General features: G+C 44.9%; 1 protein-coding gene across 4 annotated transcripts in view; it reads left to right on the top strand.

Moving 5' to 3' along the window:
• The window catches only part of SAMD11 (sterile alpha motif domain containing 11), a 104,845-nt gene extending 94,051 nt beyond the window's left edge, over positions 1-10,794 (top strand). For 3 of the 4 annotated variants that reach the window (XM_072155921.1, XM_072155920.1, XM_072155923.1), the window contains exons 9-14: positions 1,132-1,247; positions 1,655-1,733; positions 1,976-2,676; positions 6,667-6,791; positions 8,068-8,178; positions 9,525-10,794. In XM_072155921.1, the coding sequence (XP_072012022.1) occupies positions 1,132-1,247; positions 1,655-1,733; positions 1,976-2,676; positions 6,667-6,791; positions 8,068-8,178; positions 9,525-9,764 (1,372 nt within the window). In that variant the 3' untranslated portion in view covers positions 9,765-10,794. The remainder of the gene's footprint in view (positions 1-1,131; positions 1,248-1,654; positions 1,734-1,975; positions 2,677-6,666; positions 6,792-8,067; positions 8,179-9,524) is intronic. The other variant, XM_072155922.1, reaches the window with a different exon arrangement.
• The last annotated feature ends 4,832 nt before the right edge of the window (positions 10,795-15,626 follow it).

Genomic DNA, 15,626 nt, shown 5'->3' with positions numbered 1-15,626 from the left:
TTCTATGGATCCGTGGAAACTTCAATTTCCTTGTGGTACAGCTGCATATTTTGGCCTCATACAACCTTTGGAGCATAAAATAGAACTCCTAAAAGTCTAGGGAGCCCTCCAATAATCTCTGCATGCCTCCGATTTCATATGGAGACATTCATGCGTGCCGCCATGATTAGAACTAAACGTCTGTAATTGGTCTTTTTGATCATTTTGGCACATGGCTAGCATCACCGATATGAGCTGTGAGGGAAAGCGAGAAAGGGAAGCAGGGACATTAGTGATGAGAGGATAGAGACGTTACCCGATACCCCAGTCTAAAGGGACTGGTTATTGTGCGCCGTTTTTTAATTGCGGTGTGTGGTATTTCAAGGAGAGAAGATGAGAAGAGAGGACAGAAATGCTCTTTGAATTGGGTCCCCTCCAAGATTAGAGAGGTTAATCTTAATGATGGTGGGTGGTGAGAGACCCATCTATCTCTGGCAGCTCAGAGTCATTAATGTTTTATTGCCTTATTACATTGCCAATGTGACTGTGTCGCCATGCCATGCCGCCGCACTCCTGTCTCTGTGTGAGTTATGGGAGTAGAACCCAGATGTTGGAATAAGCCGCTCAGCTGTACGAAATGTTTGGCTATTGAAGTATCGCTAATGTTTGAGCACTCCTGGCGCCATCAGTCTTTGCCATCTCAACGTTAATACATTATGCCCCTATTAAGGGTGGGCCTTATAACTTTTAGTGAACTTTGCACTCAAACTTTATGCGTGGAAAATTCTAACAAAATGGCCCAGAATAACCGATTCCTGTATACGGGGTATAAACTCCGGACTACCGCAGGAAAATGGCTCCCATTAAATTCTTTTAGCGATTTACTGACACAATTATCACATTTATTACTTTCCAGTTATAATTGATATTGATGTTACCGTCAAGCTTGATTATGGAAAGACAAATACTTGATTCCATTTAGTGTTATAATGGCAGTCTGTTCCGCCGCTATCGGTTTATTAAAATTCTAATGGCTTATAATGGTGTGAAAATATCCTTTTTCTAGTCACGGCTTTATTCATTATAGATGAATATATCACTATCACTATTTGAAGTATGCATTTAATGAGTGTACCTTTCATTACTTTCTAGGGAGATGTCTCACCCGCCTCCCTTGCTGTCACCACAAAATGCCCCTCACATTGCCTTGGGGCCACATTTGAGACCACCTTTTCTTGGGGTGCCATCTGCCTTGTGTCAAACTCCAGGTATGTAAACATTAATAGTGCTGCCGGGTTTACTCTGTGATTCATAGGAAAAAAAGCAAACTTGCTGTAAATGCAGTTCAGTATCTGTAGGTATGTTATAAAGCAGGAGGATCTGAGTAGATTGGTGAGTATAAGTCACTGCTCATGTTATTGCTCAGTAACATGCTGCGTGCTGATACGATACTATATACAATCAGCTCAGCTCCTCCTGCTCTACAACATGCTGTCTGCTGATAGGATACTATGTACAATCTACTATGCCCCTCCTGCTCTATAACATGCTGTCCCGCTCTAGTACACACTGCCTGCAAATTCTACTTTGTTTTTAACACAGCACATTCCCTTTTATGTCTGCAAGTCTTGAGTGATGACCAGATAGTTTATTATATATGTCTTTATTTGTGCAGGTTATGGTTTCTTGCAACCAGCCCAAGCTGAAATGTTTGCCCGACAGCAGGAAATTCTACGGAAGCAGAACTTGGCCAGGTGAGTACATTATTTCCATCTATTCTCAGGATCCGACGCCGCCCTTACAGCAGACAAATGCTTTTCATATAATTGGCCTCATTTTTGGTTATAATCTCTCACATACTCTTAGGAACAAGTGCATCATGCGAGGCATTGATGAGATCCTCATCTGATAACACACAAACAGATAAACTTTCACTTATAATGATGACTTGGCTCTTTTTAATTTTACATATTTCCTTATTATTATTTTTCCATAGACTCGAAATGTCAGCAGAGATTATACGGCAGAAGGAGCTGGAGAACCTACACAGACAACGGCTTCTAGCTGGGGATCCTTTGACCCTTCACCCAGGTTTACCCCCGGACCACCCTGCACTGCGCAACATGCATGAGCTTCCCGAGGGTCACCCGTTAAGAGAGGAACTTTCCAGAAGGAATGCCATGCTGGTCTTAAGACACAGTAACACCCCACTGCTATCTCTAAATCACCAGGGGGTGCCCAGTGTGCCTCCTCCCAAGGAATCCCAAAGTGCACGGAGGACAAGTCGAAAGACTGCTCATCATCGGATGGAGCCGCAAGGAAACCATAGCGAAGCAAAGGAACTTTTGGATCAGCGTATAAGGGAGGGGGCATCTGACGGAAATGATGAGGAGATGAAAGATTCAGAGAGTGAGGCTGAGGAGAAGACAGACAGTCTAAGAGCTGAACGTGGTGCCTCCTCCTCATCCCATGAACTGCAAGAGGGTAAAGACCCTCTCAAAGGAGGAGAGGCTCTAAAAGAGTCCAATGACCCGCACACCCACCAAAGCCTGTCATGTGCTCCATCAGAGTCACCCACACATCTTTTGGGACCAGGAATCAACAAAGGAGATGCAAAATATTTGCCCTCCAGTTCAGTGCCTCCTCCTCCGCTTCCCTTTGGTTTCCCCTATGCCGTCAACCCTTATTTCCACACAGGTAGGTAATCTCCCATCGTATCTTATTCACTGTTTCACACTGCAATTGCTCAATGATGCTTCAGTAGAAGTAAAGTAACGTTTTTTTTAGAATTCTTTATGATTCCATAAGAATAAAACGCCAAAAATAAGCTGTTCTGCTGATGAGACCTTGGAAACAGAACTTCATTTCCCATACAACGCCTCCACTGGAGGAATAAAGTATTACAAGGTGCCCATTGCAATCATAATGGGTCCTCTAGGCACTCTATGGCCGCCATGTAATACTTCATTCCAAATGCAGGACTGGCTGTGGCTTTCTCCAGCAAAATCATCTGCCCCAGAGCCCACTTTTCGACTCATTAGGGTCAGCCCCTTTAAGATGGACATGTAGAGCAGCAGTGAATGAGTTAAATTCTGTATGGAGTAAGGGGATTGACAGGTGTACGGGGACCCCATATTCCCTCCACCTTTCTTGCCGTCTTAGTCTGTCCAGGCGCACGGCGGCTGTAATTGAGTGAGACAGCTGTGCCGGGACTGGATTTAGCAATATTGATTTTGCAATACATTAGGAGAATGGAATTCCTATCACTGTTCCAAAGGCTTCCTGTTAAGGCAACACCTCCCCCTCGCCAGTCCTCAGCAGCCCCAGCATCCCGGCTCCTGCGTCTCTCATTACCGGGGAAGCGTTTCATGCAGAAAACAAATGCGGATCAAGATTTCTGCTTATTCTTGTCGCTTCATATATTATACATAAGAATCATAGTGATCACATCAATCATTCTCCTTTCATTACCTGCAATTCCCATGATGACCCGTAGGGAAGTTTTTTTCCAGAATACTTAATCTTTTACTGGCCACTAGGGGTGCTATAACATGAACAAGCACACCCCTAGTGGTCATTAGAACATATTGCAGCCAGCAAATTAAGTATATATTTCATTGAAATCTAATTTTGCTCATTATCTCATAGTATCATGCTAAGGAGGGAATAATGTATAGATCTCCCTGCAGCTACAGTAAAATAGTAGAAGCGATTCTAATAATTCTGGGACTTTTTTGTCTGCAATTTAAATAGGTTTTCTCATAACGAACATTAAATACTTATCCACAGGGTAGGTGATTAATGTCTGATCGATGGGGGGGGGGGAATATCTGCTGGGATCTATAGATCATCAAAATTCGCATTCCTCAGTTTCTTATGTGAATTTGTGACCAGCATTCCATTTATGTCTGAGACTTAAAGGGGTTCTCCAGTGATACAGCATACAAGTTAGCCCCTATCCACAGTGATGGGATCCCCACGGATTACTAGAATGGGGGTTCTCCGTCAGCGCCATACAGATGAATGATGCAGCTGGCAGATGCATGACTGGCTGCTCTCTTTATTTCAGCATACCACGGGGGTACATCAAACCCCTGTTCTCATGACCCGTGGGGGGCCCCGGTAATGGAACCGCCACGGATCATGAGAATGTGGGTCTGATGTATCCCCGTGCTACACTGAGATGAAGAGAGCAGCAAGGTATCCCCTATGCTGTGGATATGTCACTGGAGAAGCCCTTTAAGGAGAGCAATTTTTAGCATCTCTGTCAATTCCAAGTAAATGGAATTTTAGTTACTCCCCCCAAGGACATCTGCCATTGTGACCAATATAAGTCCAACTTGTGATAAATGGTTTTGGAAAACTTTGAAGCCCCTCTTATTTCTAGTTGTCCTCATACAGGTCTGACTTGAAAAGACAGATTGCCCCTCCCACCCCCCACCCCCAAATCGTGAGACACGGAAGAGCTTGAGTAGTATTCAGATTTTCCTTTTTGCATATAGCAACAAAATGAATGATTTGTGACTTTATTCTAAAATGTATTAAATGTCGACCATATTCCGATGCAAAGATACAAATCCCCTGCTTAGAAATTTCTTCTTCTGCCACTAGAGGGAGCATATGAGATTACAGCATAAAGCAGTATAAAGTAAGCTCCCTCTAGTGGTGACAGCAGAGAGACAGAATTTTCCCATTAAACTGTATGGCTATGTAGAGGTGCTTCTGAAGCTGCTGCCACCAGATACATTTAGTATGTAATGGATTTTGATTGAATTTTCAACATTTGAGGACATGTATACATATAGCAGATAACCTGCAAATTTTCATCTGCATCATAAAAAAAAGGTGCCAATATATAAGGTAGAATCCAATCAGCAGCAAAAAATAAAAAAAATTATTAAAAAATTGTAAATTGTTCATAGGTGGGAAGTACTAGTGTTTAACCAGCTGGGGAGCCATATGGATTACGTCTGTGTGTATCACATTCATGCAGGTCATGTGAATATGCTATAAATCATGTTGCATGGATTATATATCTTCCCTTTGAGGGATGACATTGCTCCAAGAACCTCCAAGCGATGCTCTTTATGATTTCCTTCGCATGCATATTCTGATCATCTTGAAAGGGTTAAAGGCCAGTTGCTGGATGATGGAAGCTGCCAGCTCAGTCATGGTTTTAGAGACCCTATGAGCCCTATAAAGTTGGGGTCGGGGCAGCGTGTGCAGCTGTGCATCCTGTCACTGTGCTGTAATAGTCCCCTGACCTCTGAGCTCCATGTGTCTGTGAGATGTGAGAAGAGGGGAGGGGGTTGTTTACCAGTGCCAGTCCTGGCCCCCATCCTGTCTGCCGCTGCTTCTCTGTGACCGACCTTGTCTTCCCTCTAGTGTATGAGATATGGGACCGCCAGCGGCCTCCCCTCATTACTGCCCACACACCCTGGGGACAGCTCAGGAAGCTAAAATCCTTTCTATCGATCCCTGGCCCTGAGTACAATTAACACAACCTGGCATGAGCTTCTATCCTCCCTCCCCTGGCAGAGATCGAGGGGGCTATGTACACCGCCTGGGCGCACATTATGGTTGGGATTCTCTTTATACTCTGCTGTTCTTTATGGTATATAAAACAATAGCACACAGGAAAAGCAGAGCCGGATTGCATTATCCCAGTATAATTAACACAACGTGGCCTGAGCTGCTCTATTTCCGCCCTGGCAAAGATAATGGGTGTTATGTTCATAATGTGGGTGCACAGTTTGTTTGGGGTTGTCATTATATTCTGCAGTGCCTTACAATATACCTACACAGAGGAAAGCAGAGCCGGATTGCATCATCATTAATAAAGTAGTATGCAGATAAAGCTGTAACATATAAAATTCGCCTCCGCTATTCACACGTACATACATATACATACACACACACACACACACACACAAAGAAAGATACATATAGGGTAACCCTTTACTGCTTGATGGAGTTTCTAGACAGTAATTGCACATGTCGGAGGAAGGTCAGGCAATTACAGATAGGATTGTTAATCGCATCTCGGGCCCAGGTCTCAGAGTAGCTGACAGCTCCGCCGTCTCCTCGCTGCCAGACACAGTGGCAACTTCTGGCCGCCAAGAGCCTAAGGAAGTGGCTAATTGGGAAGTTGTTCCCAGCTCCAGCCATCCACCTCCTTAAGAGCTGCGGCGCTTGGAAAGCCAGCGGCAGGGTCTGACCTCAGGCTGTGCGCCGAATAATTGAGCTGAATTTATTTTTGTTCCACTCCAGACCATTGAAAGCGGCGGTGACCTCCCTGTGTGGCACCTTCCCCATCACACACAAACACATACAGTCTTTATCTACCAGGGGCCTTTAGGTCTCTTGCTACAATTTTCACTCTCTTCTCACTCGGAGAGATCTACCAACAAAGCATTGTGGGAGCGCAGAGTCTGTACCCGGCATGGTGTTGACAGGTCATTAAAGATGGATGTTAGGCTACAGAATATGTTCATCTTGCTGCCTCCTTGTTTTCTTCATGGGATTTTAATGATTAATGCCTCTCTTCCTCTCTACCCTTCTTCCCCCACCTCTGCTTTTCCTCATACAACCTCATCCTTCTTCACCTTGTCCTTCTACCACCCCCCTCCCACCCTCCATCCATCACCCTTTTTGTCTGCTCATCTACACCCCCTTCCCCCTTGTCAGGTGCCATGGGGGGGCTCTTCCTGGATGGAGAGGAGAGTGTGGTGCTGGAGGACCTCAGCAAGTGGACAGTGGAGGACGTCTGCAGCTTTGTAGGCAGTCTGTCTGGCTGTGCTGAATACACACAGGTAATCCATATGACTCCTCTTTTGTATATGGCTCCACTCTTCCGTTCACTGTCTCATTCTATAAAGCTCTATTCATGCCCTTGTGACTGGCTTCTTGCTGGTATGCCACTTATTCCTCATTAGAGGACGGAGCTGGAACTTGAAGCTTTATTGCTCATTAGAGGGTAGAGGATGCCCTCTAACCGTCCCTTTTACTACCCCCTTCTTTCTTCATTCTGCTTTCCACCACAGTCTGAGACGGGAGGTTGAGGGCTGTAGCTTTTTTTCCTCTTTTTCCTTTTCCCCTGTGCTAATCCCCTCATGACATGCTTCATTAAAACCACCTGCACCGTCATACCCCCCCTCTCCCGCAGCTGGGCCAAAGAGTAAGACAGGCTACAAGTCAGAGTCGGGGAGGAAGCGGAGAGCGGGGGTCAGGCCGCGCTGCCTGTGCATGCCAAATAGTCTGCCTGGGAAAGACCCAATACACGGGGGTTCACGCACAAAGCTGAAAAATACATATCACTGGAGGAATAATATACACAGTGTACACTTTCTGCAGCTCCCGCTCTCCCTGATCCGTACACAGCAGTTATGATCTATCCGGGCCGTAAAAACTAAAGCACTTAGGAAAACAATCGCACTAGAAGCAGTTGTAGGAACATCCGTGTGTAATACATCATGACAAAACCGAGATCTCCACCAGAGCCCCAAGAGATGGCACATCCGGCAGTCATGTCCGAGACACAAGCAGGTTTCTAGCGTCCTGTGTGAATCCCTTATGAATTAACAGCCGTATAATATACTGTATAAAAGTGCAAAAACAGGAAAATATTCTACAGTTCTACAATCATTGGCCTGGTGGCACCTGGGCATATACGAGGCTTCTACGTGTTCTGCCTCTTCCATTCTTGTGGATCCCTCTGCTTCTTCTGAGCTATGTAGGAAGTAGAATCACTACCATATAGTTGTGTCCCCCATGAAGGTCCCCAGTGACGCTCTATATGTATCTGGATCTCAGAGAAGGATCGGGCTGTTTGATTTTGGACATGCCCGATCCAAAGGTGTCTCACAGCAGAGTACTCCCCTCTCCTCATTCAAGGAACATGCATGCCCTGCCTGACTGAGAGAGAGCTGTATAATCCGAATGTCTAACAAATCTTTTTCCTTGGTCTGGTTCCTGTAGTAGGTCTAGTCTATGGTATAACAGGTTTGCCACCCTGCATTCTAACCAATGTGATGCATTGCAGATAGCGGTTATCGATCATTTATTAATAATGACCTCTCCCCTCTGCAGGTTTTCCGGGAGCACTGTATAGATGGGGAGACTTTGCCATTATTGACAGAAGAGCACTTACTGAATAACATGGGTCTAAAGCTAGGCCCAGCACTAAAGATCAGAGCACAGGTATGTACAAGGGTGGTCCTACTATCCACAGTTCCCAGGACTGGTGGGGCAGGATGGGAGTTGTAGTTCTACAACCTCCGGAGAAACCCCAATACTGATCAATTACAGAAATTCAGCTTTCCATTCATACATCTTCTATTACAATCGTATTGACATCCAGTGTTCCCGCCATGGTCTCTGCAGCGTTTGGGCGGACAGTAGGACACACATACACATATAATAGGATGGCGCTCTAGCCTGCGGCCTTATAATAAAGAGGTAACTGCAGTTTATAGCTTTCCCCTCAGCCCCGGCTGTTTATGACGTGTGTAATAAAAAGGTTCTTTGGCCAATTGTTCCCCGTGGATCAATTCGTTAGAAATGTGCTGCAGTATAACAGGTCAGGAGGGTCTGCATGGGAGGCTTCTCTCATTAGGTTTGGGGACGTTGGGAGTAACCGCTGTATATTGCGGAACAGATGCAGTTTGTAGCAAAAATGTTTATATATTGTAGGCTAGTAATCCTACAACTGCATATATCCCTCTGTTATACCCCCTGGAAATGTAATAGTAACATCAGCTATTAGTCACCATTACTATGCCAAAGAGGTGTGTCCCCACATAGCCTGCTCTGATTGGATAGTATCGATCAGAGCCCTAAGTGATCACGCCCATCTGTCCATTTATTTATAGATACACCGGAAGTAAGTGTAGTTACTGCCACAGTAACACGTCACAGTATGGAGGTCTATATAATACAAAGAGCTGATGCTATTGTCCAGAGCACCTTCTTACACTTGTGGTGACGATTAGAGAGTGTTACTGAATTGCCAGACTTATGAAATATTCACACGATATGTCATAATTAGATGGTAGATGTGTGTCCTACCTCTGGAAACCTATCCTGGGAAAAGAGGTCTGTTGATTCCCACCCCCACCCAATGCCTGGCCGGATGGACAGAGCGTCGCGCATTTGTGGACACTCCCCATACGAAAATAGCTGAGACTAGCCTGGCTGTGGGAAGGGCTCAGTGGACCCACGTTCCAAGAGTGGTGTTTCCAATAGTGGGATCCACATGTTCTCTATGTGGCCACACTGATAATCACCTGGAGTGTATTCGCCTGTCCTTGTGCACCACAACTACGCGGAGTGCCGTCCTTACCTGTGATTCCTGATAATCTCCTTGATCCGGAGCTCTTGGTGCCTGCATGTTGCGGCCCAATCACTTATGCCATTGTACTCACTACAATCACTTATCAAGCATAAACTCCTCCACTTATCCATCACATTTATGTACCGTGTACTTCTGCTATTATCAGGATTGAAGATTGGATAATGTTTTTTAATGGATAATTTGCTTTTTACAGGTTGCCAAAAGAATTGGACGAGTCCTTTACATGGCAAGTTTCCCAGTGGCGTTCCCCCTACAGCACCCGAGCCTCCGACCATCAGACAGAGACCTGACAAGCAACGAAATCAGACCGCCCTCTACTGGCAGTGCCGGATCTCCCTTCCCCAGTGCACTCCTTCCCCCCAGCCGCATTTCTCCGAAACATGAGAATGGCAACGCAGCGTACCTGAATGAACCTGCTAAGTCTCTTTCCTAACCGTGCCCTGTCCTATAGCTGGATACTATAACCCCTGCGTTGCGGAAGCCGGAGCTTTGAACCAGAAGGGATGTTGTTCTTCTGGGTAGCTGCTATCCCTTCAGCTGCTTGAGAGACTAAATAACTGAGAGGGTTTGCATACATTGTAAAGATTTAAAAAAAGGCAAATAATGGAAAAGCCCCGCACCTCTAACGGTGAAACAGATAAATATATGTATATATTTTTATTTTCCATTGACACCTTTGTAAAGCGATCAAAGAAGAGAGATTGGTGGACGACCATATTCCAGCAATAACTGGAAATTTGCAGAAGATTAAAGGAGAAGGACAAGGGGGATGGAACGAGTGAGACGGGCACGGCCCTCGTCCTGCAGCCACAAGGGGTACCCGCCACGAAACGTATTGTAAGACAAAGCCAACGACCCCCGTCTTTTAATTTTGTGGGTGTTTGTCTCTTTCGCCCGCTTCGCCCGCTTTCCTATGCATCTCCAGCAACTTAATATTGTACCAAAGAGTAACCGCGCTGCCTTGATCATGGCTGGCGTCGGTACATTGCTGGAACTGGGTTCTCTTTTAGTCTATACTGCACCTTTTAGTTTATCACCCACCCTTGATATCCTGAAATAGATTAGCGTCCCATGCGGGTCTGCCATGTTTTATGTGCTTAAGGGGCAGCAACGTATTCTTCATCTGCTTCGGACAATCCTCCTTGGCAGCATAGCCTCATAATGGACAGCTTGGCCGGCGACGACTGTCATGGACTCTAGGGTGGGACTGCTTAACTACTGCAAATGGACAGAAATGCCATGTTACCCTACAGTTCTGTCATGGGAACCCCGTGATAAGGCTGATCCGGTACGCGCCCGTGTGTGTGAGGTTTTTATTTCTAAAGGTTTGAGTTGTTTACATGTTTTTGGCGTCCTCTATCCATGATCATCCCAGAGATTATGTTTATTTCTATTGGAAAAACAAACGAATTGTAGATCAGCGGTACAGTTAGCAAATATTTTTTTTCTTGTTTTTTTTTGGGGGGGGGGGGGGAGGGGAAGGGTTATTAAAACTCCGACCTTAACAGATCACCAGAGTATGCTGCATAGCAGCAGATTCAAATAAATGAAAAATTATACAAGTCGTGTGTGGTGAAAGTGTTTGTTTCAGTGAAAAAAGTTACAATCACACATTTATATACTTATGCACACTCATACAGAGCATATACACACACATACAGTGAAAATATACAAACCAACAGCATATATACACACATACAGTATATGCAGCCTCCATGCACCGTATACACAGATGCAGCATACATACATCAAACATATGTTATATACATATTATGATGGATATACACCATAATATGGATATAATGATGCAGATCCTCCAGTCTTCAGTGCGTCAGGTCGGATGACAGGGCCCCCTGACACTGTGGGCCCCATAGTGGTTGCGATGGCTGCTACCACTGTAGTTACGCCCCTGCAGTCCTGTGATAGAGAGTATGTCACAAAATAGGACATACGTTCTGTGACCTGTTGCATGTTATTGCTGGTTTTGGAAAGAGGGTGGGAAAGTGGGATGGTTCTTCCTTAACTGCCTTTCACTCCCTTTTGCTAAATTCCCTCTTGCTAGCAACATGCAGAGAAGGAGGAATGAGTAACAACAGCTAGATCTTCGTGCAGAGGCACAGAGAGGACTACAGACTGCAGAGATGAGATTACAAGTCCCATATCGGGGGACATTTTTACAGTTTTCTGGCTTACAAACCCTAAAATAATCAGAATGTCTTGTGAACCAACAGGAATTGTGATCATCTTCCACTTTAAACCACCTCCTTGTCAAGTGGGCATGATGGGGGTCGTGTACAATGGGGTCGGTTGCCAATACATCCTGGTTGGGGGCGGCCGAACCCCAAACAGAGTTTCCTTTGTAGCTGCTTGACTTTGGCTCCAGGGGTTCTGGGGATGACATACAAGTTCTCGATTTCTCTGAATAAAACTTGCATGGTCGGTCTGTGAATCTGACCCTTCACTGCGTGGATTTCACAGTACAGAGGATGAAACTTTGAGCATCATAGTGATATATGATACAAAGAGTGGAAGCAGTGCCGAACAGTAATGATTACAGCTGGGAAGAAGGGACTCCTTGCATCATATACCACAATGATGCTCCGAGTTACATTCTGGGCACTATGATCAGTCCAAAAATCTGGCCAATTCATGGTCAATGTGCCACTGGTCAAACTCCGTTAATTCAACTGAGCTAGAAAAAAATAGCTTGATAATACTACAGTACCTCCATTATCTTTCCATCTAATGTAGGTCAAGACCTAAAGGGGCTTTCCCATCTGGATATCCATAATTAATTTAATTAGATTTAAATTAATAGTCTGCCATGTTTCTTCAATTAGATGTTAGTAAAAAAAATTACCGGTGTGTAAATGCTTTCCCATAAATGTCACTATCTTGTCCCTTAGAAAGACAGCTGTCCTTGGATACAACCATCATGCCACTCTGGTAGTGGTGGTCACACATGTGTTATTGAGGAGCTAGACCACATGGATTTAGTATTCATTACCACAAGACATTTCCAACTGTTGTACATGCACAATCACTCCAGCAGCGGTGGTAGTATCCAAGGACAGCTATCTTGTTTTAAGAACAACTTGCCTATATTTATGGAACATTATCTTCTTACAGGTGCACATTTTTTTAACAACATCCAATTGCAGAAATGTTTGTATATGGCAGATGAAATAAAGGGGTTGCCACTTTTACATTAAATGTTTATAAATGGGATTTAATTAAAGTAATTATAAGCCCCAATATCAGTTGCGAGTGATAAACTGGCCCCTCTGACTGGGTGGGATTATCGGGTGCCATCTTCTTCACGCCCGTGCTGTGGGTTTCAGAGCTGTACAGCTGTGAATGCCTGCAGCAGAAGAAGGGCTGCATTGCTGGAGCGCGCCCATAACAGAAGGAACGACGCATGTTTCTCCTGTCTGGGGACCGTCACCAGCGAGGGAAAGAAGATAAAGAGGCCGTCTGATCGCCCAGGAGGATTGGGAGAACACTGGAAGATTCCATGGGAAAGTAAGTGACAAAAATCATTGTTCGCCTGCCCCAAAACCCCACAAGAAGATTAGATTGAAGTGGCCACCCCTTCAAATTAAATGTAAATGCCCAGATGAGAATACTCCTTTAATCTCGACTCATGAGACTGGGGATACAGTGTGACCTCTGTGATTACAACGTTCCCCCTACAGCAGTGGTGGCGAACCTATGGCACGGGTGCCAGAGGCGGCCCCGGAGCCCTTTATGTGGGCACCCTGGCCATCCCCCCAGCACACCAAAAAGTACTCAAAGAATCTTGCTGCAGTTCCAAGCAACTTAAAAGATGCGGCTTTCCGTCATATTTTGATACTTGCTTCACTACTTGGGACTATAGAAAAAGGGAGAATGTGTAGACAGGGCTGAATTATCTTTGGAGGACCTTCTGCTGGTCCCACAATTCTCTCTGTACAGAGGGACACTAGAAAGAAGCTAAAATGATGAAAATTTTCCATCTTTCTACTATGTTGCTGTCCACAGGAGGCCAATATGATTGAAAGTTATTGAACAGAGAGCAACAAGTTACTGCTTTAACCTTTGGATGGCACCTCGCGATAAATAAGGGGGGTTTTGGGTTGCAGTTTGGGCACTCGGTCGCTAAAAGGTTCGCCATCACTGCCCTACAGGATTGCACCTAGTGAATGAGGTCACGTTGCAGTCTGCAAGTTGTCGCAACTAAGATCCAGCAGTCGTCAGAAGACCGACCCTACATCTACATCTGCAGTTTCAGGACAAGTTCAAACGTGGCGTTTGCATTTTGAAATGCAACTCAAAGGCATCTTGAGAAAACATTGGGGCAGTTTTACTTACCCTTGTCTGCGGAGTTCACCAAAAGAGCATTGTCCAACGATAATGCACTGTGCCACAATTCACTAAGATCGTGCGTCCGATATCGTGCACATGTCGCTTCCCCGCTCAGGTCCGCTGGAGTTCACCTTCTTCCCGGTGCATGTAAGTGCTTGATCTTGCAACACAAATGGAAAGTTAAAACCCACGTTCAGTCCAAATCAGTCAGATCATCCGACGGTCCGCCCCGATTTCTGTCACGTGAAAGCCAACGCTGCTGCGCCAAAATCCGATCCCGTGCCACATGCCCCTGTTAAATACCTGTCACAGCCGTGCAATCTCCGAAAACGTCGGAAAATCCAACAAATGTGCGACCGCGGACCCTTAGTAAATACACCCCACCATTGTGCTTACTAAATGCCACATGTTTTTTGTGCAAAGGTTCTGTGCCCTGTAAGGTTCCATAAAGAACGTATAAATGGGCCACATTACAGCTATGTATAAGTTCCATATTCTGGGAAGTTTTTATATATAACCTATAAATGTATGCGGTATCATACAGAAATATATTCGAGAAAAACTATTTTATGTGTTTTCACAAAAGAATATCCAATACTGTATATATCTATAACGGTTTGCTGTATACCTTCCTCTAGGCACATTCAGTTGACCATTTGGGGCCTATAGGGCACCGGACCCCTGTTGTGCAGCAGCCTCTGCAGTGTCCATGTAATAGTGGTGACGCAGTATTGATTGATAATTTACTATTACAGTGATTTGACAGCGCTCTGGCTGCTGCCGGTCAAATAGACACACGCAGGAGTCTATCAGGATCTGCCGCCTGTAGCTTCCCGTCCGGCTAACGGAGATCGATGCGGGCTGGGAACACAATGGCTGTTGTTATTTGATTGCAGATTTTGCTTTTTCTCCGGCAGACTCTGCTGGGAGACGTGGAGCCGGATGCAATCAGTATAACCACCGGCTGACGAATGCTTTTAGCGCTGGCGGAAACACCCGCTCACCAGGGATGAATTCTTATTAGTTGCTTTGGCGACAAGGTTTAGTCATCATGCCAGCGTAATAGTGCACAGATAAAGGGAAGAGGCAAAGAAAATGAAGATGATCATCAACTCTATGACCTCTCCAAACGTAACGATGACCATATAGCAAATACACTGCAAGAGCTTCTTCTTGTTTTCATCCGGAGATATCATTATCATGGTCCCAGCATTTAGTCATTTATCTTAACGAGCCAGGCTGCAGTACCGTACACGACCAGTAGAAAACAGTGGCGCCATTTGTGATGAACAAACAAACTTTATAATCTTTATCCTAGACAACCATTTCACTTGTGTAGTTTTCAAATGATGGGACCCCATGATAAGGCTACATTTACATGATATTGATACACTTTTATGGCCCCATGTACATTTGTACCAGTTTCCACAAATCCGCATGGAGGCTGTAGAGAACTCAGAGCCAGTCATATTTATGTTTGCGGCTCTGACTTTCCCATAGAAGTCTATGAGAATGTTTAAAGGAAATCTACCATTTGTTTTTATGCATTATGAATAACAAACATACCTTGAGAATGCTGAAGCTACACTGATGCAGAAATATATCTTGATGTAATGATAAAATGATGATAATGAGGCTCTGTCGCTCCTATTCCTGGCACCAGCGCTTCTCCTCTTGCACTGCTCCAGAGAACACTGCACTGTATTCACTGTGTTGTCCCTGGCAGGCAGAAGTAATCAATCACTGCAACATTCCCCAGTTGCTGTGTATGAGTCATCCGGTTCAAGTTAATTAGACAGTTGAGGAAGCTCTGTGTAATGCGTTTATGTACGACAGCCAGCATGCAACCCAGCTTTCCCAAAGCCCTGAATTGTATAATTGTTTTTTGAGCAAAACCACTCAGTTCAGGTATTAAACAAGATATGTTTCTGCACAGTAGCTACAGTATTCT

Source organism: Engystomops pustulosus, chromosome 6 (assembly GCF_040894005.1).
Source record: "Engystomops pustulosus chromosome 6, aEngPut4.maternal, whole genome shotgun sequence".
Classification (NCBI taxonomy): Eukaryota; Metazoa; Chordata; class Amphibia; order Anura; family Leptodactylidae; genus Engystomops; species Engystomops pustulosus.
The sequence above is the reverse complement of the archived record's forward strand: the minus strand, read 5'-3'. Positions and strand labels throughout refer to the sequence as shown.